The sequence below is a fragment of the Homalodisca vitripennis genome, chromosome 2 (genome assembly GCF_021130785.1).
Source record: "Homalodisca vitripennis isolate AUS2020 chromosome 2, UT_GWSS_2.1, whole genome shotgun sequence".
Lineage (NCBI taxonomy): Eukaryota > Metazoa > Arthropoda > Insecta > Hemiptera > Cicadellidae > Homalodisca > Homalodisca vitripennis.
Window position 1 is genome coordinate 88,867,891 of NC_060208.1, and position 27,237 is coordinate 88,895,127.

The 27,237-nt window shown below is 33.2% G+C and overlaps 1 protein-coding gene across 1 annotated transcript in view; it reads right to left on the reverse strand.

Annotated features, from left to right (window-relative positions):
- LOC124354342 overlaps positions 1-27,237 on the reverse strand; it is a 146,446-nt gene that overhangs the window by 14,498 nt on the left and 104,711 nt on the right. Inside the window, exons 3-5 of the mRNA XM_046804716.1 lie at positions 25,343-25,542; positions 2,537-2,659; positions 249-405 (exon numbers count right to left, since the gene is read on the reverse strand). Coding sequence (XP_046660672.1) covers positions 249-405; positions 2,537-2,659; positions 25,343-25,542 — 480 coding nt within the window. The remainder of the gene's footprint in view (positions 1-248; positions 406-2,536; positions 2,660-25,342; positions 25,543-27,237) is intronic.

Here is a 27,237-nt window from a genome sequence, read left to right on the forward strand (position 1 = left end):
TAAAATGTACATGAAATAATGTATTAATTTTTATTTCAAACATCCATCTTAGGAAATATGTTTACCTAAACTGTATATTATAAATGCTAGACTATTGAAAAAGTATATTTAGCAATATAACGTTTTAATTTATTTTTATTAATTACAGGAAGAACAATTTCTCCATAATATAGTTTAACAAAATGTCTTTGGTACTTCTAGTCTTTCATCCAGAGGACATTTTTATATACTATCCAGTCAAAGCATACCTCTAGAGCGAGTATCCTGGACTTGTTAACGTTGCTCATGATGCAGACAGCCAACGTGAACAGACCAGCAGGAGAGGAAGCAAACCTTCTAGGAGCATCCTGGCACCTCAGGCAGCTACGGAGGCACTGTAGACAAGCGTGTTCGTCCAGCAAGCACCTGCGCAAAAGAATCAACCAGCGAGTTGAGATATGGTTTAGATGCTTACATTTTTGCAAAAGTTATTTTGATTTAGCTTGCATTCTTAGAAATTGAAGAAAACTCAGTTATATACATATCTGTGTGTGAGTATATATAGCATATATGTATATATGTATATGTCGAGTCCCGGCGGAGCAAGTACTTTTTGCGATTCAATGTTTATTGAAATTAAATAAGGCTATTGCCATTTATAAAATTTAATGTAAAAGTCGTTTGACAGGTATTTGGTCTTCCGATCATATGTTAGTTTGCTTATTTAAACGCATATGTGACAGATACGGCCAAATCTTCTATCTTCTATTATATAAAAATGAAACTGTTCGTGTGTAACAGCATCACTCACAAACGGCTGGACGGATTCGCCTAATTTTTTTTTAATTTGTTCGTCTTGATCTGTAGAAGGTTATAGGATACTTTTTATCCCTTTCCCGATTCAGGATTCCGCCCCACTGGTATTATATAAAAATGAAACTGTTCGTGTGTAACAGCATCACTCACAAACGGCTGGACGGATTCGCCTAATTTTTTTTTAAATTTGTTCGTCTTGATCTGTAGAAGGTTATAGGATACTTTTTTATCCCTTTCCCGATTCAGGATTCCGCCCCACTGGTTACAGAAATACCCGTAAGAAATGCATTGCAGCAAACATATGTTATTAAGTGAAAGAGTCTTTTCAAATTTTTAATCAGCTGTTCTTTGTAAACATATATAATGCGACAAAAAATATATTTATATATAAATTTCTTTACACTTATAGTTTTAAAGCATAGAGTAAGCTTAAGAGAAACGACAAATTTTGTTTAAACTGTTTCTGCAATCATAATATATAAAAATGAATGTTTGTGTGTTTGTCCTTTATAGACTCAGAAACTATTGGACCGATCACTATGAAAATTTGTATTTTTCTATGTAGAAGGTTTATACGCAATGCCCATTGATGTAACTAACCACCAGGCTGTACTGCAAGATATAAAAGTTATCAAAGCGCCTGCACATTATAAACTGCAATTACAACACAGTAGTTACGTATATTAAAATATCCAAACACTATTTGAAGGCAAAGAAATATACGGGCAAAGCTTAAGAGACGCGTGCGAAGCCGCGGGAAACAGCTAGTATTATATAAAAATGAAACTGTTCGTGTGTAACAGCATCACTCAGAAACGGCTGGACGGATTCGCCTAATTTTTTTTTTTAATTTGTTCGTCTTGATCTGTAGAAGGTTATAGGATACTTTTTATCCCTTTCCCGATTCAGGATTCCGCCCCACTGGTTACAGAAATACCCGTAAGAAATGCATTGCAGCAAACATATGTTATTAAGTGAAAGAGTCTTTTCAAATTTTTAATCAGCTGTTCTTTGTAAACATATATAATGCGACAAAAAATATATTTATATATAATTTAATTACTACACTTATAGTTTTAAAGCATAGAGTAAGCTTAAGAGAAACGACAAATTTTGTTTAAACTGTTTCTGCAATCACTGTTAAACATAGACTTTACTATCCAGATAATACAATTCAAATTTGACGTAAAAATTCACCTTTAACTGCAATATTTATTTAATATAAACCATGCTCATGCTTGATCAGAAGAGCAATGCAGATATCATAATTACTATCTTACGTTGGCTACAAATATAAAGAATGTTATAAAATCAACCTTAGTTGTTTTTTTTGACAGAAGTATTAGGAATGTGGTACATACCTTCATAATGCGCCCAAGAAGCTCACGAAGGAACGACTATCAATTATCTCAGCAATGTTTAGAATGTGATAGAAAATGAATAAGTGAATATAGTGTACTGTTTTCAACGGGAAATTGCGTGCGAAGCCGCGGGAAACTTATTGAAATGCGCAGCGAAGCGCGCCGGGTCCGCTAGTACAAAATAATTGAATCGGAAAAAGTAAGCGCTCTGTGGTGTAATGGTAGCACATTCACCCGGCAAGTGAGAGATCCGGGCTCGAGTCCCGGTGGAGCAAGTACTTTTTGCGATTCAATGTTTATTGAAATTAAATAAGGCTATTGCCATTTATAAAATTTAATGTATATATATAATAACATTTTTTTTAAATCAAAAAAGGCACCTTCGTAAAACAGGCGGTGGTACTCTTCCATTGTGAGAGGCTTGGGAGAGTTGGATGCCTCTCAACAACTCAAGAAGCAGCGTTACTCCATCTACTGGATCTCCAACAAACTCTTGCACAAAACTAAAAAATCAGAACATACAGAATTAATGTTGCCTAATGTTACAAAGGTATCAGTAACTAACTTATATGTAACGAACTATTCAGTAGCACAATATATTTTTAAGTTGCATAAATTTCCCATAATTCGAATTCTGTATCATTTAGTGGGAATCAATAAATATGGATGCAATGTAACGTAATGTTAGTAGACGCAGAATTAAATTTTTATAATCATTTTAATCTCAATTAAGTATATCACTGTAGTAAACTATACGAAACTAGATCAGAACCAGAACAATCACACGTATAGGAGTTTGATTCTTGCCTTCACCAAGTACACTAGCAAGAAAGTGACACCTTGAGGATAGATATAAAGTTATGGCCAAGGGGACCACTAGAATGAGATTCCAAGGTGGCGGAAGATATAAGAACAAAAAGCTTCAACGCTTCAAATCGGAGATTTACTCGCCAGGAAGTGGTAATCGAAGAGGGATTTTCCCCAAAGAGATGATATCTGGTTTTGATGTTTTAATGAATATCCTATAAGAATGAAACGGAGTGACATGGGGGGATTCATTCTGCTTTGAGATTAACTTCCTAAGATACACTATCACAGAGAGGCAAGAGATAATGTGCTGTCATGAAATTTGTAATAGTTTGGCTTTAAAAATTTCGGTAGAGAATAAGATGAAGAGAAATGAACATCAGGATGCAATTTGCAATGAGGTACAAAGAATAGTTAAGTTAAAAGATTGGTAATGAGCCGTAGTGATGGTTCTAAGGCTATTTATTCTTTGTGGAAACAGTGTGAAAATGTAATTATAATTAAAGACATCCTTGGAATCATGAAATTTTATCGCAATTCTAGCTCCAAAGACAGAAAGATTGCTTTACCCACGGTCATATGTTATCAAACACCCATAATTTTCTTGGTATTCACATGATAGATTCAATAAAAATGAACAATGTCTTCTAATACAAATATGACCCTCAAATTCAGAAGTGTTTTGATGTTAGTCTATACCCTACTGTAGATTGTAAAATTAGAATAAATCCAACAGACGATATTTACGAGGGATAACTCTCATAATGCTTTTTGTTAACGTAATTTGTTAGGGTTCACTAACACCACTAACTTCTATTAATTTAAAAGAGGGCAAAAATTATAAAGAAACCTACTTGGCAATGTGTGTTCATTCCGTTTTCAATTTATATTTATTTTATTACTAAAATAAACATTCCCTTTACTTAACAAAAAAGTTTTAATGCTTTATTATTTTAGTGCTAATTGTCACTATTTTGTACTACTTTTTTAGTATTGGCTTGACTTTATATTGATTGTTTCATATTTTTCAATATCGATCCTGTAATCAGTTGTAAAGAGATTCACGTTCCTACTATTGTAATTACTTATTAGAGCCTTCCCCAGAGGTAGAAAAATATTTCATACACCCTAGCTTACACCATTATCAACTGCTGTGAGATTAAAACGGAAAGGTTTTTAAAATGCATTATATATCCAGATTTTTTAGCAAGGCTTCCAGTGGCCCCTCTTTATTACATTGTGTTTCTTCGCCTGTAAAACGTCCAAGTTCTGCATTGAGCGTTTACACTAGGGAAAGGGGTCATGCTGGTGATTATTTTGGTTTTAAGTGATTTCTGAATGGACTAATTACAAATGCATCAGACAGGAACCGGTCCGTGAGGTTAATTAAATTTTACATCGGTAAACTGGGAGGGCCGGATACGATAATAAATCTCAGGATGAATTGATTACAGCGGTGCCGGTTACGTCACTATTATTTACGCTCAGTCTTCATATGAGCAATATATGATCGTCGTTGTTCAAATTTTAAAGTTCTTGGGAACATCTTAGAGCAAAAGTGCCTCTTGATAAAGCGGAAAGCGAATTTGAATGTTCTATATGCTAATCTTTCTGTAATAACATGATTTGTAAATCAATCAAGTCAAAATTCCACGTACATGTTTTAAACACATTGCATAATAATAATACTTTGAGTAGCAATGCATTACAAGTAAGCACGAGATTCCTTAAAATATCAATTACAAATATGTTCATCTGTCATCTCAGACAGCATTATAGGTATGTCTTAAGAAATAAATAAGCATTTCAAATTAATAAATGAAACTACTAGAAGATTGATATTATATTGTCCGTACTAATCTAAGCTATATTTAAAAATGGCTTAAAACGAGATTTAAATCTTTTGTGATTACTGAGGTTTTTATACTTACAGTGAGCATAGTTAGAAGGTCTCTACTGACTTCATAGGGTTAGTAAGACCCTGCAAACCGCGGTAGGTCTAGATGGCGAGATTATATCATTACTATGTCTCTTGGTTAATTGTCTCGTAATGGTGGAAGTTCCTACCCGGACCAAATGTACATACTGACTGACTGTACAGCACTATTATTTTGAGTATGAATTATCCTGACAGCCTTTCTATGAGACCTCGTGGTAGGTGTTGGGATTGCGTCGGTATGCTGTCTTTAGCTTGGTTGTTCCACACCAATGACCGAGGTCAAAGGTCACAAAATTCAAATTTTGTGAGGTCAGATTAAGAAAAGACTATTGTACAATTTTTAATAGTATAAATACATTATTTTATGACTAAGGGTTGGCAGATCATATGGGCACACTCGCCGTTCTTGATTCAAAAACAAATAAAATCTAATCAGGCTATCTCACCGAATATATCACAAAACTTAAAACCCCGTAGGTCTTTAAGAATAATATCTACAATATACACATTATATCGAAGAACGCTCCTGTCCCGTAACAAAATGTGCACTGCGGTCAACATTATAACACCAAATATACAAAGAAAGAGCAAAGTCAACTGACGAAACTCTTAAAATTTACGGCCAGAGTCTGTAGTTCAAATTCACTTGATCATTTTTTCAAGTGCCCGAAAATTCATGACAGGTAAGCAGTTTCAAAGCATTTAGAAGAGAACAGGACTTCCCTAGGTGATGCAAACCGTGTTTTACTTGTAAAAAGGAAACTAGAAATATATAACTCGAGGAGATGGGTAACATTGCTGTGTGAGTGTGGTAGACGAAGTGGTTAGCCCAATAGCAAACGATAATCAATGGATCACACTATACCACTTTATGTAAAATCCGAACTACGGACATTCTTCCTTTGACTATATTGATACACTGCCGATATCCAATATCCTACATTCCATCCCTCCGCCACCCATGAGTTACCTGGATACCTTTACAAGGCTTCATGTCAGCTACGGGGCAAGTGAGGACGACAGCTGGTGTATCAGGAAACCAGATTCCAACACACCCTATCCTCAATCGCCTACAACACCCGTCCTCAAAATATTAGGACCATAGAACCACGCCACCAGCCTCGTTCGAATAAGTTCAATTTTATTAGTTTCATCCTTCGAGTGAAAGAACAAGATTACTGCCTAATACTATCGAGTTAAGTCACTTTGTGTTCGTAATAATTCTCATATGAATGCTGAATTGAAATAATAACTCAAACACAGACATCTAATAGATATGATTTTGACCTGAATTAACAGCTTGGAGAGCGCTGATCCACAAATTTAAGAGTAGCAACATTTACTGAATCTGAATTACAATTATATTAGTGATATAAATCTTCAAAAAAGGTTATCGCAATCTGTTATAACAGTAATTTATAAGACAAATATAAATTATTTAATATGAATACCAATTTTACGGTAGGTTTACTAATATAAAATTTGATTAAGGAGGAGAATTTTCACAAAAAGGATTTTTATTAAACGCCATATATTAACATCCCACCCTTTGATGGAACTCAAAGAAATTAGATAATATCACAGTCTGTAATTATTGCAGGGAATTAAACACTAATGAGAGATCCAATTAGGAAATAACTAAAAGCGTAAAAACAGAAATCAGCGCCGCCTTTAGCTACGTCATTAACGTTATTATTGGATGTTGTCGTAATTGTTTCAGTATTGGATCGTTATCTGTTAGCTTTTATCTCCTATTTATGTGCACCAAACGTTCAGCAGACGTAAACATACGCATCTCTTGTTGATGTTTTATGTATATACGTAGCCTTTTATAGGCAGGGCAGTATGTGTGGTTTCTAATATAATATTTTTAATTTTTTAGTTAACTGATAAGTATGGAAAAATGTTTTTAGTAGTACAATTTTGGAAATTTCTCAAGTTTCATTTTTGTATGTAGAAATTTCAGCTGTATTATTTATCAGAATACAAACAAGCTAAGCCAGATTTCGAGGCACAATAAAAATCCAGCTAGAGAGATAGGAAACAAGACTTTTTCCGGACATTTGCCATCGTTCAGTGAAACAAGAAATCAGTAACACTACGTTTCGAGATCTGCAATCTGATCTCTTCTTCAGGTAAAGAACCAACGTAGTGTTACTGATTTCGTGTTTCACTGAACGAGGGCAAATGTCCGGAAAAAATCCTGTTTCCTTCAAAATCCTTCCATCGTCAAAAATAACCTTCAAACAAAGTAGAGTCATAGATTTGGTTTCTTTATTTCTTCCATAAAAAGCATGTACTATTATGTAGTAAAATAGTCTATACGAAAGCGCAAAATAGGCAAAGGAAAGCGACGTTATGATATAGTGTAATTAATCCAATCTGTATAACATAGTTTATCCGTTAGATTTTAAACAAGTTCTACTTTCTCGCCGCGGCGCGGTGAGGCATCGATATGATTGCATCCTGCACATAAATATTGTACCGAGTTTGTCTATTGGAAGTTCTCACGCAAATATTAGTGGCAGTCTAGGCTCAAATTGAGTATGGTTATTTCTAGGTTAACTACAACAGATGTAGGTATACTTTTATATAATTCAAGATGGCGATTCTTTTACAGGACTCGTCATATTTTTAAGTTATGGAAGTAGCTAAACCGTTCTGGCAAAAGCCAAATATTCATAACACTGCATTTCCGATGCTAAATTGGATAATCTAAAAAATCTACTAAGTACATTTTCCAGATATGCTCATCGTTATGTACTCAGTATTGTTAATATGCACCAAAGAAATTTAGCACATGAGGTCCAGTTAAAAAAATCATCCTTAAAATCAATTATTATGGATTCTATCAGAAAGGTCGAATCCAGTTGAATTGTGGAAGGAACACTTGCAATAGCTTCTTAGACGCACTTACATGTCTTTTAGTTTCCCCATTGTAAACGTGACGTAAACTAATAGTTGCATCGAAACAAAATTATTTTATTTGATTATCTGTCATATATTATAAATTCAATTTATTTATTTATTTATTAACGGCAATATACCATTTTACATATAAGGATATTAAGATAACAATATATAATATAGAAAAAATACAAAAGTATAAATAAGGAACAATACAATAACATGTTGCAAGCACGCCAACCAACATGTGTAGCTATAAGCCAAATCAATAAGCAAACTTAGTACTGAAACAGTGGTTCAATAAATAGTGTTAACACTAGGAAAATCATTTATATAACAATAACAGTATTAACAATAATAGCAAACATAACCGTAACAATGAAACAACGCTAACGTACATTAACATAAAGCAACCAGTAAACTCGTGGTAATAAATAACATTAATAGACTATATAAGGTAATCGAATCTAATAATAATAACAAAATATAGAAGATAAGGTATACAACACTATAAACAATAATATAATATAACGACTTAGAAAGTAAATTGATTAGACTCAGATGGAAGCGAGAGGGCTTGCCTCCTGAAAGTCTGGTGGGTCATTCCAAAGAACTCCAGTTGAGATCCATTTCTCAAGCGCATAAGACGAGGGACTGTGCTGTGGTAGGCATACACAGTGTGATAGTGATGTCTGCTAAAAGTCTGTGTCAGGCGAGTTTTCTGTCTTTTAGAATAATTTGCAATTAGAATAAAACCGTGTTTTTAGATCGCCACCTAGCGATCCTGATTGCTCCAATCAATGTGCTCGTTGTCACACTGCCTTCGAGATAAAATCATCATGCACCATAATTTTTATAATACGTTTATACTGCAAGCAAAACAAAATGAAAGAACAGTTATGTTTAAGTCGACATCAATACTAAATTTTGAACGTTTTAGTTCAACATTTTTCGTTGTGTGGACAAGCAAAGAAAGCAAATCATTCAATTTGAAAAGCAAGAGTCAAAGAACAAAATAGTGAACAAAAATGTTTTATACAAATGCAATAACAATCAACGTACATGGTTCATTCTGTGAGGAACATGTGCCAACAATCTAAACTTTCAAACAAGATCGAAGTAGAGTGCTCGGTGGGTAGGGGGAGGGGCGTGCCTGAATCAACAATAGGCAATAACAAGGCTGTAGGCTGCCTCATTGATTGGTTTATCAGATGCCGACCGTCGTTTAGTGAATTAAATTATACCTCCAGTAGGCCGGGGCCTGGGTGACCTCTTTAATAAATATTGGCAGACCGTTGTTGCGTTTACTCTCTTGGGGTTATGTTAGGTAACGTTGGAATTTCACCTCGGGTCAAACAACTGACTGTGGTAGCATGAGCTCATAAGTTTAGGCTCAGATTTGCAAATCATTATCGTTTTATTCGTAAAATACACGAAACGTGAAGTGTACGCTGTTCACATTATACCGTAGTTAAGTTGGGGTAATTATCTTTTACTTTTCCTTTGTGACGTCAACCAAATCATGGACATATGTGGAAAGAATGTTGAGTAAGTGTATGCTCAGTATGTTCTTGCTGCTAGCTCAAATCCCCACAAGGGAACCCCACTCCTTCGTTCAGACCTGTCCTTGGAAAATGAACAAAGGGAGCATGTCTAACAAATGGGCTCAACTTTTAACTTTTTTTAGAACCGAATATGAAAGAGAGAATTATTACAGTGACCAAACTCAAATTATTTCGCTTTGAGTAAAACGTCACTTTATTGCGTGATAATAAGATGGGATGTTGTGGTACAAAACAGGTCAATATGTACCATAAAGAGATTTTAATAATGGCAAACAGTCTTTTCAAAGGTTGGTTTTAGAAATGGTTTGAGCTGGATGTGTTAGTATGAGCATTTGTTCTGATTCGGAACTATCCTCTTGAAGGTGCAATTTAACAAATTTAACAGTGTTTATTTCATTTGGAATATTACATTATCATTATCAAACTTACATATTTGAATCTCTCAAGTTGATTCAATCTACCTTGTCTACCTTTACTTTTATTTGTAATTCATTAATCCATGGGTTTTTCTTGATTATTACATCTTATTCTGTCTTTACTGATTTTTTGTTCAGTTCTAATTCATGTAATTTATATTTTACATGTTTTCTTAGGACATTTTGAAACACAATTTTTCTATAAGTAACTTCATTTGAATGGATGTGGTTCAATCTCTCACGCACAAATACCATCAACCTATGTCAAGAACTATTTATACACACATTTAGAGTAGCTGTTACACATATACACTTTTACAATATACCTAGAATATTGTGTTATAAAAAAATGTAGAATAATTAAGAAAATTAAAATTTTTGATTATATTCCTTTCATTTGTTAAAATGTTGGATCAAAAGTTATTCAACTTCGTAATCATATAGCATATTTTGAAAACAATTACACAAATATGTTTCTACTCAAAAATAGAGATATATGCTACACAATACATTTTTTTCCATTGTGTACAGTTTCTTTGTTTTTTGGTGTAAATATTTTACACAACTTTGCTCGTTTCTGGCTATTAATATTTTTTCTGACGTTCTTGAAGCTACATTCTTGGGGGAGTGATAATCGAATTGGAACGTGTAGTATTTTTTTCTTTATTAAACGTTGTAGCCGACAACCCGCATACCGGGAAGGGCCTGGCGCGCTTTCTTCGCAATTATAAGATTATATTTTTTTGCGTTATAAATTAGCAATTGCATGCGAGATAAACTGTGATGACTTCTATTTTCCGGATTTAAAACTTGTAGTGGTGTCCACCTGACGTGACCACGTTGGCGTAAATGTAAGCTGTCTCGATAAATGGCTAATTGTTGAGTCGCGATTTTGTCTTAGGCGAGTTCTCATTTTTCTCACTTCGACTTTGTATTAAATTCTCCTCACTTCGAGTTCACCACAATTCTTTTGGACTACCAACTTTTGCGCTGTGAAGTCTAAAGTTAATGTTGAGCCAAGTCTACCCACTTGTCACTCCACGTCTTAATTTATGGAAGTGTAAATTTTGTGTTTCATTAAAAACGAGGTTTGTAGGAAATATTCTAAAGGACATTGGAACTAATAAGCCCTTTCCCAGATACCATCTATGTTCTATCTTGTTCTATTTTTATTTAATACCAAGAAGTGGTGTGTGTAAGTTTTATTACCACAATTTAACTTGCATGTCAACTTCGCAATTTAGTGTATTTATTACTACGATTTCTCCACCAGAGATCTCCACCCCATGTGTTTCGTGCAATCGGTACAATTATTTGGTCGAAATGATCCCCACGGGTCCAAACACTAGGGCAATTAAAAGTTTATTTTAACCCTTGTACCGTCACAATCACTCGACGCTACTGACTTTGAATCAAAATTAGTTGTTCAACTGTGATAAGAGACGTCGTAATTATTAAATAGTGTTTACAATAACAGTACAAGCCTGTGTGTTATTGACACTCAATGGATTTCTTACGTAAGGTGTTCTGCACGCTGTGAAAGTAGCCCGGTAACGTAATAATAATCTTCGCCGTCATTCAAGGTGGTGGATAAATTAAAGACGTATAGCGTCAAAGCTAATAAAACCCTCATTAAGTAATCAAAATACTAAAAATAAAAGTTAAACCTAATAATTATTGATTGTAATTAGTAATAAAGCAATGCGGAAGGCAAAGTAAATTGAAAATTTTGGTGGGCCTCTATTTAGGCCAAATATAAAAAGTAATGTATGTTCTTTTTAATTCTCCGTTAAAACTGTATTTTTGGGGGTTTAAAATGTTACATGAATATAAGAGCAACATTTTAAATTTATACTTGAATCAGACAGATCAAGTGACAGGTGGTAGTAACAATTTCTATCACACATTATCGTGACAAAATGTTGTGAAGTGACGTGTTACCAACTACGAAGATTTAATGGCGATAAAACTCGAGTGTTTCTGAGACCTCGGAGTGAGGTAATATTTACAAGTCCTGTGGGGCACAGGAAAATGTACCACCGAGAGAACTCGCGCCGCGCCATGGAGCTGGTTGCTAGGATACCGGTGACGCTACATAAGTTCTCCCTTACAGCGCCGTGTCGCCTAGTAACCCCCAGGGTACCGAGCCGCGGCCCACGGGCTGTTCAGGAAATAAAACACCGGTCGATTGTTTCGCCAAACACAATTTCCCTGCAGTAAACAGTAAAAACACTTGTAAATATTTCATGTGGTAACAAAATGAGGGCGATTTCATGTAAGTGTATAACTTAAAACAACTGTTTAATGGGTACTGGTATTAAAGATAAATACCAAATACAACGAACCATTTACATTTTATAGATGGTTTTCTTATAAGAGTTTATATAAACTGTACGGTTTTCGAGCAAAGAAAGACCAAAAATCAACACTTTTGACTCCCTAAAACAACTTCATCAAATTTTATAAACATTTAATCAATTTTAACGTTAATTTTACTCGTATAATACACATGTCAAAAACGATTACAAAAGTAAACAAATTGTGCCAAAATTTGAATTTTGAAGATACATGTGATTAAAACATGATCGATATCCTCATTATTTCAAAATAATTGATTGATTACATCTGTTAGTGATTATTCCTTAGTATTGTCTTTTATATATGTGCCAATCTCTGCCTCACAATAAGCGAATATATTTATGAAAAGATAGTTTTTATGTACACAGAAAGTTACTATATTTTAATGTTTTCCAAAACTCATCAAAGTAACCGAATTGCACTACAAAAATAGTGAAACTGCTAAAGGATAGTATATTTATTACGTCATCATAAACGTCAAAATCGACTCGTGGAGCTGTCTAGGAGAGCTAGCGAGTATTTTGTGCTTTCAATGGGTTAGTAATCGTTTAGGAGTAAATTGTGCTCGGGTCGATTGATGGGCGTTATCCAGTTCTTAGAATCGCTATTTTGAATGGGTCAGTTACATAATTAGGAGTTGGATTTGTAGGAGCTGCTAACCCATGATACAAAACGTTTTGCCTTGTTGAATAACTATTTAATAAATAAATAAATAAATACATATATATATATATATATATATATATATATATAAATATAAAAATTAAAATTCCATCCAAATAAGCTACAGAAATGTTATTTAGTTTAATTCACACATCAAAGATTTTCATTATATAAAAAAGAAAGTTCTTCTAAGCATGAAAGAAATATATCTTCATTCGCGTCAGTTAAAGAGCATTGAGAGGGTTAAAAATATAAAACGAAAATTTTTTATCAGATCAATGTTTTTAGGATAATACATTTAAAACCAATCCTCAGGAACAAAAATAAAAGTTGAATCAGTGCAGCATCAACAAACAACACGAAGGCCGTTTTAATTCGATGACAATGTTGACTTTCAATGTCCTCTCGTTCCCTGGTGGCGATGCAAGTGATGTTTAAGTAACTGCCGTTTGGTTTATAAATAAATTATAATAATATGATCAGAGAAAAAAAATATCACTGGATATTTTAACTCTCTTAATATTCTTTATATTGATTCACAGCCGCAACTTTCTTATGCGGAGTTTCTTTATCGACCTCACGCAAAGTTAAGCTGAGTCTTATGGATGCAAATTAGTTTTTGTAGAAATACAAAAGTCAAATTTATTTTGTATTACTTAGTATCTTGCTAAAACTTTCACTACTACACAACGTTGTCGAGATAATTAAGTTTGTAAGTTTTGCTCCCCTGTGTCCAGTAGTATAGACTGATAGAGCGGGCGAGTGACAGGATCCTTCCCGGAGCCATCCATATCTTTGAAATTTATTTTTTTCTGCATAATGAATTTTGATAATAAAAACCGTCTATCTCGTGCCCAAAATTTCCCATTCAAAATCAGACATTTTTAGAGTCCAGAAAAACTTATTTTAAGCATTTTCAATGTACTAAACTTATCAGAAAACCAACATATGATAACATTTAGTAATATTAAATATGCATCACGCTGGAAGGAGTAACAAAATTACAATTAAATTTGACTTTGGGAGACTATAGTTCCCAGTTTGAGTTTATATGACACATGTTCATTATAAAAGAAGTATGATTTTAACAATATTGTAACCTACTCGACCTTCGATACGTACAAGATTTAATTTGTACACCATGCATCTTTAAAATTATATACAACTTGGCCCATGGGCTTATATTAAATAGGAAAATATTTTTGAACTTTTGAACTATTCAAATCCAATAGATTTCTTTAGTTTTGATTCAAATAAATTTAATTTTTCTCGCTTCAATATTTTAATCTCGTTAAAACCTTAATTTGTTATATTGCTTACATTCAAACTTTCTCGGATAACTTTAAATTGTGTTAAACTACGGTAGCGCTCTCTCACTAAATTACACGTAGTTAACACTTTCACTGCGGCAGTTTAGGAGTGCCTTTATACTGTCTGCAGGGGTATTAACCTGGTGCTTCCAAAGCTGCCAACGTCACTACAATAGGACTCTTACAGTAGAACACGTAGTTGTTGGCTGCCATTCAGTTTATGCCAGGGCCGACCGTATAAGGCGACCAGTTTTCGAGTAATTTTCGGTTATTATGCAGTAAACGTTGTTAAAGATTTTATGTTATAAATGACTAGTAAAATGTTTCACTTCAAGACGTTATTTCGGTACTACATGTGTTGCAGGATTTTCTCAATGGCTCTAGATCTTGAAATCTTGTCTGATAAGCGATAAATTCGAAACCCTATTGATAATTCAATAGCGAACTAAACGATGGCCAAAAATCAATGGTTAACTATTCAACATGGAAAAAAACATTGGTCAACTATTCAATAATAAGTTAATCTTATTTCTAAGGCTTAGCCGACTGGTCATCGTTATCGTATAAATTTTCTGGTTCAAACTTATGAGACAAAATTTCAAAGTTTGATACGATGTTAGACATTTTGTGACTTGGGAAAACGTAGGTGATAATAATAAACTAATGATTGGCCTACTAGTCAATAATAAAATTAATTAAAGATTTGTAAATAAAATAATTTAAAACGGCTTTAATGACAACAAAAATTGAAACTAAGTGTACGTACAATCGTACATGCATACATTATCTAATTTATCCTATTAATGCTAATTTTATTCCCGAATACAACAACGTTTTAATTAAAGAGAACGAGTCATTGTAGTATTAGAACGTTTAATATTGTATAATATAATACAATTAGGGAACATGTGGGACAAAGGAATGCATATTGCATTTTGACAATAGACATTTATTTTCAAAGGTTGATGAATTTAAATGTTGATTCAGATTGTTATTAAGTAAAACAATATAAGTTACATTTAAGTCTGGAGTTAATAATGATTTGTACTACAAAAAATTATGAAACGGTGTTTTGATTTTTTGAACTTTATGATAAAATAGCATTATAGAAATATACACTGGTACAGTTGATTTTATAAGAAAATAAATAATTCCGTGTAACATATGCTCTAAAAATATTTATTATCTGCATTTCCAAAAATCTGTAGATGAGGAAATGTTGTTCGGATGCGAAGTTGCAGATTGCTTGGCTTGGCAATTTAAAACTGAGAGAAATTTCATAGGCGCATAAGTCCGCTCCGAACAGTTATTTAGCTAGTATTGACCTAGTCAATAGAAACTGAAACTTTAACAAGGATTTTTGAGCAAAAAATATTAGATCCAGATTTTTTGGATTTTGTTAACCGCAAACGTGGGCTAACCGATACAAGCAATGGTAGGCTTAGTTGTTGTTGGCTGGGTGCCCAAGTCAAAAGTTATGGAAAACAAACGAAGATAAACAACCGGATTAAACTGGCCTCTCTGGTTTTTGTGGCTGAAAATTGGGTTGGCAGCCGCAGTTTGGCTTGGATTGGCCCAGCAACAGGTCCTGGCATCCGCTCTGTCTAGGCCACATTTCTCCTGTGCTCTCATAGGATCTTGAAACTAAATCATCTTCTAATCTTTTGTATCCTACTAAATCCTACTAGTACCTTCATAAGCTTAGTTTGGGATATTGTATTTTAAGGGAAAATATTCAGTTAATATTACATGCTTTATCCAGAAAATACTGGTGTAAATAGACTACAGATGTTATAATGAAATTTAAAGTGAACAGTAAAGTTGATGAATATAACAACTTGAGGAAAATAATTAACTTATGGAAAAAAGGACTAAATACGAAATGAAACATTGAAAACTGGAGGAAATAAAAAAGTAAAAATATGTAAAATAACAACTTCTTCCCCCAATTCTGTAAGCATTAAACGAGTAAGGTAATTCATACACGTTTCTTAAATATAGATTTAGGCTACCCTTGAAATAAACTGAATATGTAATCACAAAATTTAGGACATAGTCATATCAGATTTAAGAATACGTGAAAGACGTAGCGCATAATAATCAATTCTAAATTCTTACTACATTAAGTCGTTGTATGGCATAGAGAAATAAATTAAATTCCCACGATTTTATCAATATGGAACTACCCCTGTTGCATGGTTCAGGAGACAAACGTATAGCTAAGTGGCACTCAGTGTAATAGTACTAACGTGGAGAACCGTTGGATGCGCGGTCTACGGCTTCAGATGTTAAGTCTGAAGTACAGATAGCGCAGGTAGGTACATATCCTGCCTGGAAGGAAACACTTATTAACAAGAATATCACCTCGAACTGTACCTACAATCCCCTCGTAGGTATACTTTAGCAGTTCTAACGGCTGCCGCCATAGAGTTTGTTCAAACCAGTGTCCACACCGAGTAGAAATACGCCACGTAACGCTTGGCGGACATGAAAAATACGAGTAAAACGAGTATTTGGGTTTGCGCAAAACTTCACGATCACCCCCTTAATCCTCCCATAAGATCTCTACGCAGATATATAAACTTTGAGGAATGGACAGAGAAAAACGTCTTATAAATTGGTTAAATCTTTTCTTTACAAAAAAAGAAAGAAAAAATATTTTTAAAGCAAACATTTGTTGACAACTTCAAAGGATAAAATGATTCGCAGAGAGATCGAGAATACGCTGAACTCAAAAATATTCTAATCTCAAATCATAATGAAATGTTATTTCCCGAGTAGCTTGATTACAAGGCTTCGTTTTCATGAGAACCTCTTTTTTCTTCATAAAATCAGTAACGGATTGTCAATACGAGGAAGGGAAAGTATGGAGAAGGCCACAATTGGATTTAAACGGAAAGGATGATCTGGCGAGGATTAGAATGGAAGAAAGCACGATGACAACGAAAGTTTTCCGTCTGTCATCAATCATTGTTATACATGTGACCTAACATGAAGTTGTTAGCATTCAGCAAACAACAATTTCATTTTGTGTATAGCATGGGATATCCTTTTAAACGTAAATAATATACTTTTTATTTCTGCTAATTCAGAATAATGGGAAACGGACTGCGACTGGAATCTATTTTAAATTAAAACACCACTTTACACCCAAGCTATCCCTCCCGTCACTGACGGAAGAAAGGTTGATATCATACATAGTAGCGGCCATCTCGAAGATGTGTTTAGGAGTTTTGAAAATGTATTTATATAACACATGGTTTATACCTAATGATGACTCTTTAATGGTAGGAATATTAATCAACTTTTAAATTAAAAATTTTATCATCTTTAAAACTTAAAAGTTTAAATTATTGTTATAAGCAAATAAGCGGATTACAAGAAAATTCTTCTAGTAACGTCCCATTTTCGAGATGTGAATGAGTTCACATTGACTTGTATTAGAGCCATAGAGAAAAGAGAACAACACTGATTTAAGAAAATAATTATTGTAGAAAGAAAAAAGTTGATGGTTTGAACAAAAATTTAGTTGTATTAGTTTTAAAACTATTATTTACTGAAGCATTTCCTAAGAAAAAAAGTAAATTATTTACTTGTTAGTTTCAATATTCAACTGGAAATACCGCAAGTTCCAGGTAGCATGTAGCTGGCTCGGCTTAATTTAATAATATTAGAATGATAATATACATTATACAACTGTGACAAAAATATGGGTACAATGATGATATGGTATATGGGGATTTGGGGTGAATCATGGAAGTTTCACCTTAAAATTTTAGAAGTAACTCAAAAGTAACAAGTTACTATTTTCTGGCCAATCAAATTACATATACTTTAAGAAATTCACAATTGTATTACAAAGGTGGTACAAATTGTAATACGTTGGCACTGGGTTGGAATATATCGCCCGACAGAAGTGAATACTCTTCCTGATGACGAAAGTTCTAATACCCTGGTACAAATGAATAAAAATAGATTATTATTGTGCAAGTTTTAATTTGAATACCTGAAGTGATGGGTTAGCATGTGTGTAAGACACAATATTACATGTGCTATAAATGTTGTCCATAAGGAGTACAAATTATAATACTTAGGTTCAAATCGGTGCCCTGTCTACCCATCATAGAGTGTTTTTAAGACATAAATTAATTATCTTAGATCTGCATTCAAATATACAAGTAACAAATAGTACGGTTTCTCAAATAACAGAAGTAGTTTCAACTTTGAAAATAGTTTTCACAGTATAAACATCACTTAAATTTCAATTAAGTAAACATATTAATTATTTAAGTTCTAATCAGAACAAACTTTCGAGAGGCAATCCTAAGCAAACAAATCTGTGTGTTTTAGGGTAATTTAACTTCGTCTGACTACCAATTATAAGGGGTGACTTCACCCAAAGTTTCAAAAAGCCAGGTCACCGAGATTCCAATTCCAGTTAATGAGCTCAACTCGGAAATATGTTAGCGGCCGGTATTTCTAGTAAAAGCGGTTTTACATTTGAGGTGCCCGAACTATTTTAACGAGCTCGAAACTGTTCCAAGCTCTCTAAGCAGTTGTGATTAGAAGGTAGATTATCACCAATTATAACGCGTATCTCCCGCTTGTCGACTGCTTTCTTCAGTTCCGTTTTCATGTTTAAATGAAACGTTACCGGCAACATACGAATTGCTTTCACGTCTCATTATGTAACTGGTAATAGTTGATGATTTAATTCAACCAGTTGCTATCGTTTCTACCGGCTCGTTAACTCACTGGTCTGAGGACATGACGTATAGTTTAAGCATGGACTGTTCAATGTTTATTACCGGCTTTCACTAGCCAGACTATCTCAACAGTGTATTTATATGGTTTTGTATACATACAGGGTTGTTCAAAAATCCCAGGGGTAGTTTGGTATTTTTGAAAGTTTTAGTTAAAAATTAAACTTGTAACATCAATATGGAACATAAAAAAAGTAATTTTTGTGCAAAGGTACTTCTCGGTGGCGCCCCGGAATAAGTTCATGAAAATCCTAAATATAAATATAGGTCGTGTTACGTATCGTTACATAGATCTGAATGAGGCAATAAGAATGGTTGATAATGCAAATAAACACAGATTAATAAGAGGTGAAAACCTTCTGTCATCTCAAAAATTATGTTTACAGGATTTTTGGAAGATTCTAGAATAGATTCTTTAATAATAATGATTACATTTTAGATAAATCTCGTGTATAAAATTAAATAGATATTCAATTTGCCATAATTAAAGACTTAAATTTCCACTATTTTGCTCTGTGTTATCCTAATTTTTTGCTTTCCATATCTCCTTCTTCTAATCCTTTAATATGATATTTTACCAATCCAGTTCTTAATTTAAATTTTGTCCATCGATTCCTCAAGAAAAGGTTTCGTAAGGAAGGAAAGAAACGGTGATAAAAGTATTTTCGTTTTTTATTTGCTGTATCTAAGACTTGCAATCTGATATTAAATGAATCTAAGCGTTTCAATGAAAAACTTATAAAATGTAACCCAAAAAATTACCTCATATGTCGGAAAATAATTTCAGCTGTTTATGTTTTTTGTGGTCTATCAGATTTGGCGACCATGTCTTACTGTAGACTATTACAGCATGTTATACCAAACACTTGTTTTTGCATTACACGATAATAATATATATTCAAAACAAAAAAAACAATCATTATTTGGCTTAAAATATTTTTTTTCATTTTTCTGTCCTCCATTTATTCATAAAAACTCTACAAAATTTTTATTATCTATCAAAATGCAACCATTTGTCTGTTATCCTCTATGTATTTCATGCACTATACAATTGTCAAAGTCCGTTAAAACATAAACAAGTATTGACAATCTAATCATATTTATGTTCAAAACATTACAGCATTTTTGTAAGGAAGAATATAATGTATGTTATATAACATCGCATGCTTTAAAGTTTTATTCCACTTGCACGTGAAATCATGAAAACTACAATTTCAATTTTTTTCACGTATATAAATAAAGAGGGGTGAAATGATAATGTAGAAACCATGGGAATTTGTTAGGTCGCTTTTTCATTACTTGTGCCTTCTTATTAGATAGTGAATATTATACAGGGTATCCCTAAATTACTATATCAAACTTTACCATACGATTTGTCAGATAAGAGATATGTCATATGAAGTATAGTTCTATTTGCTTATTTTACCGCCAGTGTCATTTTATTATTATTATTATTTTGTTTACTTTAACTTTCCTAATATAATAAATAAAGTAAATACAGTAAGAACTTTAATTCCTTAAAGCTTTCTCCTGATTACTACCTTTAACGGCTGAACTTAGTAGTTTATTGCAGTCGATTTTATGTTATATTATATTTTGCGTTTGCCAATCAGTTAATATGTTTATTTAAAGAGGGTCATTCAACAGTGCAATGTCCGACTTTATTTATCTCACCCCGATAAATCAACACATCTTTTATGAGAATGTGTTGTATGATTATTTTGCAACTGTGTGGTGTTAAGAAAACAGTTCCATAATTGTTTATAATTCATAACATCATGACTCTTCAGTAGATCAAATACTACAGTTGTATCCTTCTTCACATCTTCTTATCACAATTCACAACACTTCCGCTTAGTAACAATAATTCCTAACTTATATGTCAACGTTATATGTGTTTTATGTTTTAAAATGTAAAAAAATACAGACACTAGTAGAAGTGATGGATTGTATTGTTATGGTAGAGAGAAAAAGGAATTTAAAAAATTGTAAAGATTTTTGCCCATTCTGTAAAATTGTGAAAATTCAAAAACGTTTTGAAATCAACTATTGAGATTAATTATTCTGAAATGGAAGCAAACGTGAGAATGTTTGTTGGAGACGAACATGCAATGGAGTTCTTATACATCGAAAAAATGTATTTCTAATACTTAAATTATTTTGGCGAAAATTATTTTACCAAATTAGTTTATAATGTATAACATTTTGAATTAGGCCTATTTTTCATGCTAAGCTGAACATGTTTTTTTTCGGCATATTATGATTAATTCTAAAAGCGATACACTGAGCAACAACGTAATGTTCTAAGCCTGTATGGAAATGCGTCTGATTATATAAAATATTAATTTTGAAAATTTCCGGCAGTAATGAAAACTGCCGAATTACTAATAAAGACGTGTTTTAAACGAATCGTATTTGCTCCTTTATAATTTTAATCGCAATTAATTATTCTAAACAAGTCATAAGTTTTGATTAGATTCCGAAAGTTTTAATTAGGTGGCCAGAACCGACAAAAGGAAATGAACATTTTCTTCAATTCCTACTATAAGTAATTGACATTTGAACTTAAATTAATTAATAATATAATTTGCAATTTGTGCTTCACTTTGTGCTTCTGAGACTGAATGAAATACCTCAATCAAGTGGTTTTTTTAACCGGGCGATACTTTAAATAATGTTGCTGCTACTTGCGTTCTTTTAGTCTAGGAAATGTTTATTGATTACACTTTCAAATGAACTTTCACTGGTTAACTTAAAATTAAAAATACGAAACAGTATTTATTGTTTTTTGTTGGTACTGTTTATGTAAGTTAATAATTATATATAACTTTTTGAGTGAGAAGAAACAGAGATGTATATGAGGTTTCAAAATAAAGTTGAATATACGATAACATAGTGAGCTTAAATATTTCAAAAATAAATTAATATTCAGCAATGGTCGAGTTGAGAGGTAACTATGTCTAGCGTTTGAAACAAGATATATGATCCATGCATTATGTATTGGGATCTATGAATGAAACATTCGCACAATGTCTCATTGCGTATAGCAGATGTGCTCATGGTAATGACTATCCACCTTCACAGCTGAGGGGATGGCTACAATAAGGGATTATAGGCTCTTCTTACGGAGAGCTTGAATTTGAATTCCCTATTTTCTTAGTATCCCACAAAATATTAGAGGTATATTTTTATATCTTGCGTTGGTACATCACTTCTTGTGATGCAATTCTGGCCATAATGAATTACTTAAATTACATTTCAAATGATTTTAATATTATTACATTCTCTTTGTTAAAGAAAAATACTGCACTTTTTCCTTCGTCATTAGTCAAGAATAAATTATTAGATTCTCTTTGTTAAAGAAAAATACTGCACTTTTTTCTTCGTCATTAGTCAAGAATAAATTATTAGATTCTCTTTGTTAAAGAAAAATACGGCACTTTTTTCTTCGTCATTAGTCAAGAATAACATTATAAAATACTCGTAGCATTTCTTATATTGAATAGACCGTGGTTTATTATTGCCTTAGACTTATAAACTTGTAGGCACACGTCTTGAACGATTTGTTTCAGAATAAATTATGTTTTAGAGAAAAGCTAGAGTAAGGCCTTCTTTTTTAAATTAAATCTGATTTTTAAGGTTTCAAATCAGAAATGAAAACAACGATCAAACGTACAATTTTGGGCCCTAATAAGTAAATATTTCTCCACAACTGTAAGCCTTCATATAAAATGATATAATAGTCTTATTTTGAAATACATGATCCTATAAACTGGATAGTTATTGTTGATATGAGTACAAGTTAATAAAAGAGATGAGATATATTAAGGAAATAAATAATCTATGATCTGTTTTAGCTGAAATTAAATGAAGTGAGAATTCTCTTTTAAATGCGAAGATAGTCTTTAAGAATAAAGAATATTAGATACAGATTCTTAAAGGGAGAACAAACACTTCTCCATTTATATAGCGCATAACATTAGTATTATATTAGAAATAAAATGTATGATGAATTTAAAAAATATTCTAAATACACAACATTAAATTAAAACATTGTAGTATCTATAAAAACGGTTTACTTTCACTCACACATTTATTCTGTCTGCAAGCTGACTCTTTAATTCGGAGCCTTTGCTTCAGCATATAATACAGATAAATGTAAATTACATACAGAGCAAGCAGTTTATTACAATCCTTCATCTCCTATGTAAACCCTATTACACGAACAATACCCAGAGAAACACTTGAAAATGTCAATGAACCATAGAAGGAGTAAATAAAAGCCCAACGTTTAAACAGTTAAGACCTGATAAAGGTTTAACAGCACTGTTAAATGGCAACATATAAACACTACACAATAAAGAAAACGATCCTGCTTCGCCAGTTCAGTACAGTTGATCGATTCGACCAATAATTGGCGGATTAGCGCAGCTGAGTGTTTACTCTGAGGACTACCGAGAGACTTTAGGTTGGCTCCTCGACAATGTTGTACTTCAGCAGCTGAACAGTAAGTATACTTTCTATCAGTTTACCAAAATGAAGCAGGAAACAACCGATATTTTTTATTCCATTGATTAAACTACACCACGTTATTTTTAACATAATGTATTAGTGTTTATCGTATATACAGAGTGTAACAAAAATCTCTACACAAATCTCTCCAAGAAAATCTAAAAACTAAATGCAACCAACAGTCTATTTCGTTTCATTTACCATTTGTCTGTATGTATCTACTAGTTTTCATTTTTATTATAAAAAAAAACTAGTAGATACAAAAACTGAAATTTGTAGAGTTATTTTCTTTGCAGTACCAAATCAAGATTTTGTAAAGAATAATAAAAGTTGTTTAATCTATAAAACATTTTAAGACCTATATCATAAAAAGCGGTCAGTAAATAATGTAAAGTTAAGCCGCTAAGGTTGTAATGCACGGTTAATGATTCTATAAACATGTAAACAATGAACGTTTTGCCATATATTTAGGCTCGTAAAGTAGGTAAACGAAAAGATATATACTATGGGTTACATTAGTATTTACCCTCTCTTGGTCAATGGAGCAATATCCTAAAGTTTGCTTAGATAATTTTGTTACACTCTGTATAACCTGTAATCGTCCTGAAGGTAGTAAAGATATTTGGATGTTTGATATTCAATCACACATACCTAGAGGACAAACTATTCACTAGAGAGCATATTTTATTCAGAAATAGTGTACAAAAATACTCCTATGGGCAATTAAATAAATTTATTTACTGTAGAGATAACCAATATTTTTGACAGCTAATTAAGTTATGAATCTAGAACGCAACTTTCCAGTATCCAACTCAAGTTTCAATATTTTGTATTTCTAAGCATAAACTAGCTGACCCGCCAACGTTTTGCTACCTCAGGACAGAAAGAGAAATGGAGTGCTGTAGACGAGACAGCTAAAAAAATAAATAAAAACTCTAACCATTCTTTCTCTCAATTCAATGTATTTCGTTAACATTATCATATTCATTGTACGATATCTTAAAAATTAATTGTAAAGTAAAAAAAAACAATATATTTTTTATTTTTAGTAGAAGAATTATTAAAAACTCTCACTACTAGTCTATAAAACAATTCTTCGAACCGGATAGGTTAATAAAACATTCACTATATCTTGACAAACAATACTGAAGCGTACCAGAAGAGTATGACGAAAGATTCAATCAACATTTATGAAGACATGAGTCTATCAGTCGGAATTTTAACAGTACGCCTGACTTTCTCCTCTAGAAGAATGCAAAGCCAGTTCCCTTGAGCCATCAATGAAAGTTGGAGTTGATGATGAAGAAAGCCGAGTGCACCAATACCGTCAGGTGACGCCACTTGCAAGTCGACCTGGTACTGGTGAGGATGAAGAGAGAGTAGAGAGATAATATAGCCATCGGCACCAAAAGATCAGGATCAAGGATCAACCGCAGATGGGCGGGTAACTGCCTTGCGTGATCTGTATAAACTTATCCTTGTACTCAGATAACCTTCCGGCCTTCTCGAGTTACATAGTCTACAATTCCTAATTGTTCAATCAGTATGTACCACGAATATATTTTGGGTTTAAACGTTATTAATGAGTTTAGTCTGATTTTTCTTACAATCTTTTTCAATTTTGGCTTATAAAAGTAGCCAAAATCAAACGGTTTTACTTAGTTTTAAAATGATCAACTTGTGTATTTGATTTTCATATAACCATTTCATTGTAAGACTATAACTCTATTGGTAAAGTACTAGAATTGCTTCAATCTACGAACCCCTACGATAGTTGAACATCACCGGACGTTTAACCAATGGTGGTTTTTATGAGATTTTAAAAGGCAGAACAGTCACTCTAACTAGCGTACAATGTAGAAAAGCATATAGAATTCGACATGGACTTTAAATAAATTAAAATATAATTAGTAACAACTCTAATCACTGGAAAAGGTAAGACTAACCTCGCGAGAGCCAACTTGAGGTCAACCTTGAGTTTGTTGAGGAGGTCTGTGACGCTGGCGAACTGTCTGAGGCTCATCTCTCCGGGCTGAGGAGTGCTAAGGGCGATGATACTCGGGGGCTGTTTGGCCTCTTCGGCGCGGCGCCCCCACTTCTTCAGCGACATCGCGTAGTCCTCCGGGTTGTACAGAGGCGGTCGCGGCTGCAACAAAAGCATTTAAACATGAAAATGGCGAATTATGATAACAATATTCCTAAATAATTCATAAATGTAAGCACAAAGGTATAGCAATAATAAAGAAAAAAATGACGAAGTTAAGGAAAGGATAGATGACCAGGTGTTGATATCTAATCTCATTTTGAATTCACTAGGGTAGAATTTCTGTGAGAGATTTCAAGAAGATAATGCTTCTCTCTGCAATCTCCACCCGATTTACGGTGAAGTTAATGTTCATGCATTTTAACTTGAAAAACGGAATTTCGTGACCCTACCCCTGTGTGTAAACTACAATGGTGACTTGTTCAATAATATACACAAATTAATTACTTTATCAATTGGGTTTTATGTAAACTCACAGAACTCAATTAATTTGTAACTGATTTATTTCCCTTATGTACTGATGGCGAGAGAAAAGAAGAGACCTGGATTCTGGCCTATCTGAAATTTGCAGGCGTTACTACTAGTATGTTGCCGCGCCCTGTTTCGTAATTTCCATTATTGTTTCACTGTTCCATTGCTAGGATAAACAATTCGCAGGGTTGGCTGTGGGGCGAAGCGCCTGAAATTGCCGGGCGGCAACACACTAGTAAACAGCTGTGCGCCGGCACGGGCCAGGTCTCTTCTTTTCTCTCGCCAACAGTAATCTCAACGCCTCAACACAGTTATTTTAGTTATTATTTACTTTATTAACATCACATATGTTTCGAGTTTATTACAGCTGTAAATGTGTACATGAAAATGTGTTTGCTGTGATGTAACGTCAGAATAATGAAGACAATTCGTTTCGCTAAGTTATGTTAACAAATAACACCCCGATCTTGGCTCATGTTCAAGGCAGGTGGCAGACCGGCAACGGTAGCCACCCACAAGCTACTTACTGCGTACGGCCAATAAAACATTCGGAAGGTGGTAATGGTTATTAATTTAATACTCATAAATATTTAAGTGGGCTGAAACAATTAATAAATGTAAAAATGGTGGCGTTACAAAAAGTCAGATTAAAGTACCTCTTCACGAAATAGAAATTTATGTACTGTGAATTCAGTAACCTATAAAAATATATATCAGCTGAAACAAATCAATGTATTTATTTTTTTATCTTGAAACAAATAAATAAATGGGAGCAGATAAAATACATATCCAGGAGTTCCCAGAGTATCAAGCCTGTAAAAGATTGCTCAATAAGGACATATTAGAGTAACTTAAAAAAAAGAATAACTCATGATTTGAAACAGACATGACAAATTTTGTTTAGGCCTTAGTTGTTCAAGAAGGAAGGGCTTGAATAATAATAGCCCGTTTCTTGTGAAAGCCTATAAACAACATTATGAAGATAGGAACGCTTATATGGATCCTATAGTTCTCGGTAGAGGTTGTTCTTATATTAACTTACAGTATCTGTATGACAATGAGCCATGACAAACCAACAGTTGAAGTATTAATTTGGTGAGGAAAATGGTTTTATATATATACACACACACACACACACACACACACACACACACACACACCTCTATATATATATATATATATATATATATATATATATATACATTTTTAAGAGATAATTAAACATATTATTACTACTTATACATTATTTCACTAAAAACTAAAATACGCTCACGACGCCATATATAGAGAATCCCTTTAGAATTATTGAAGCGTCCGCTTCATAGT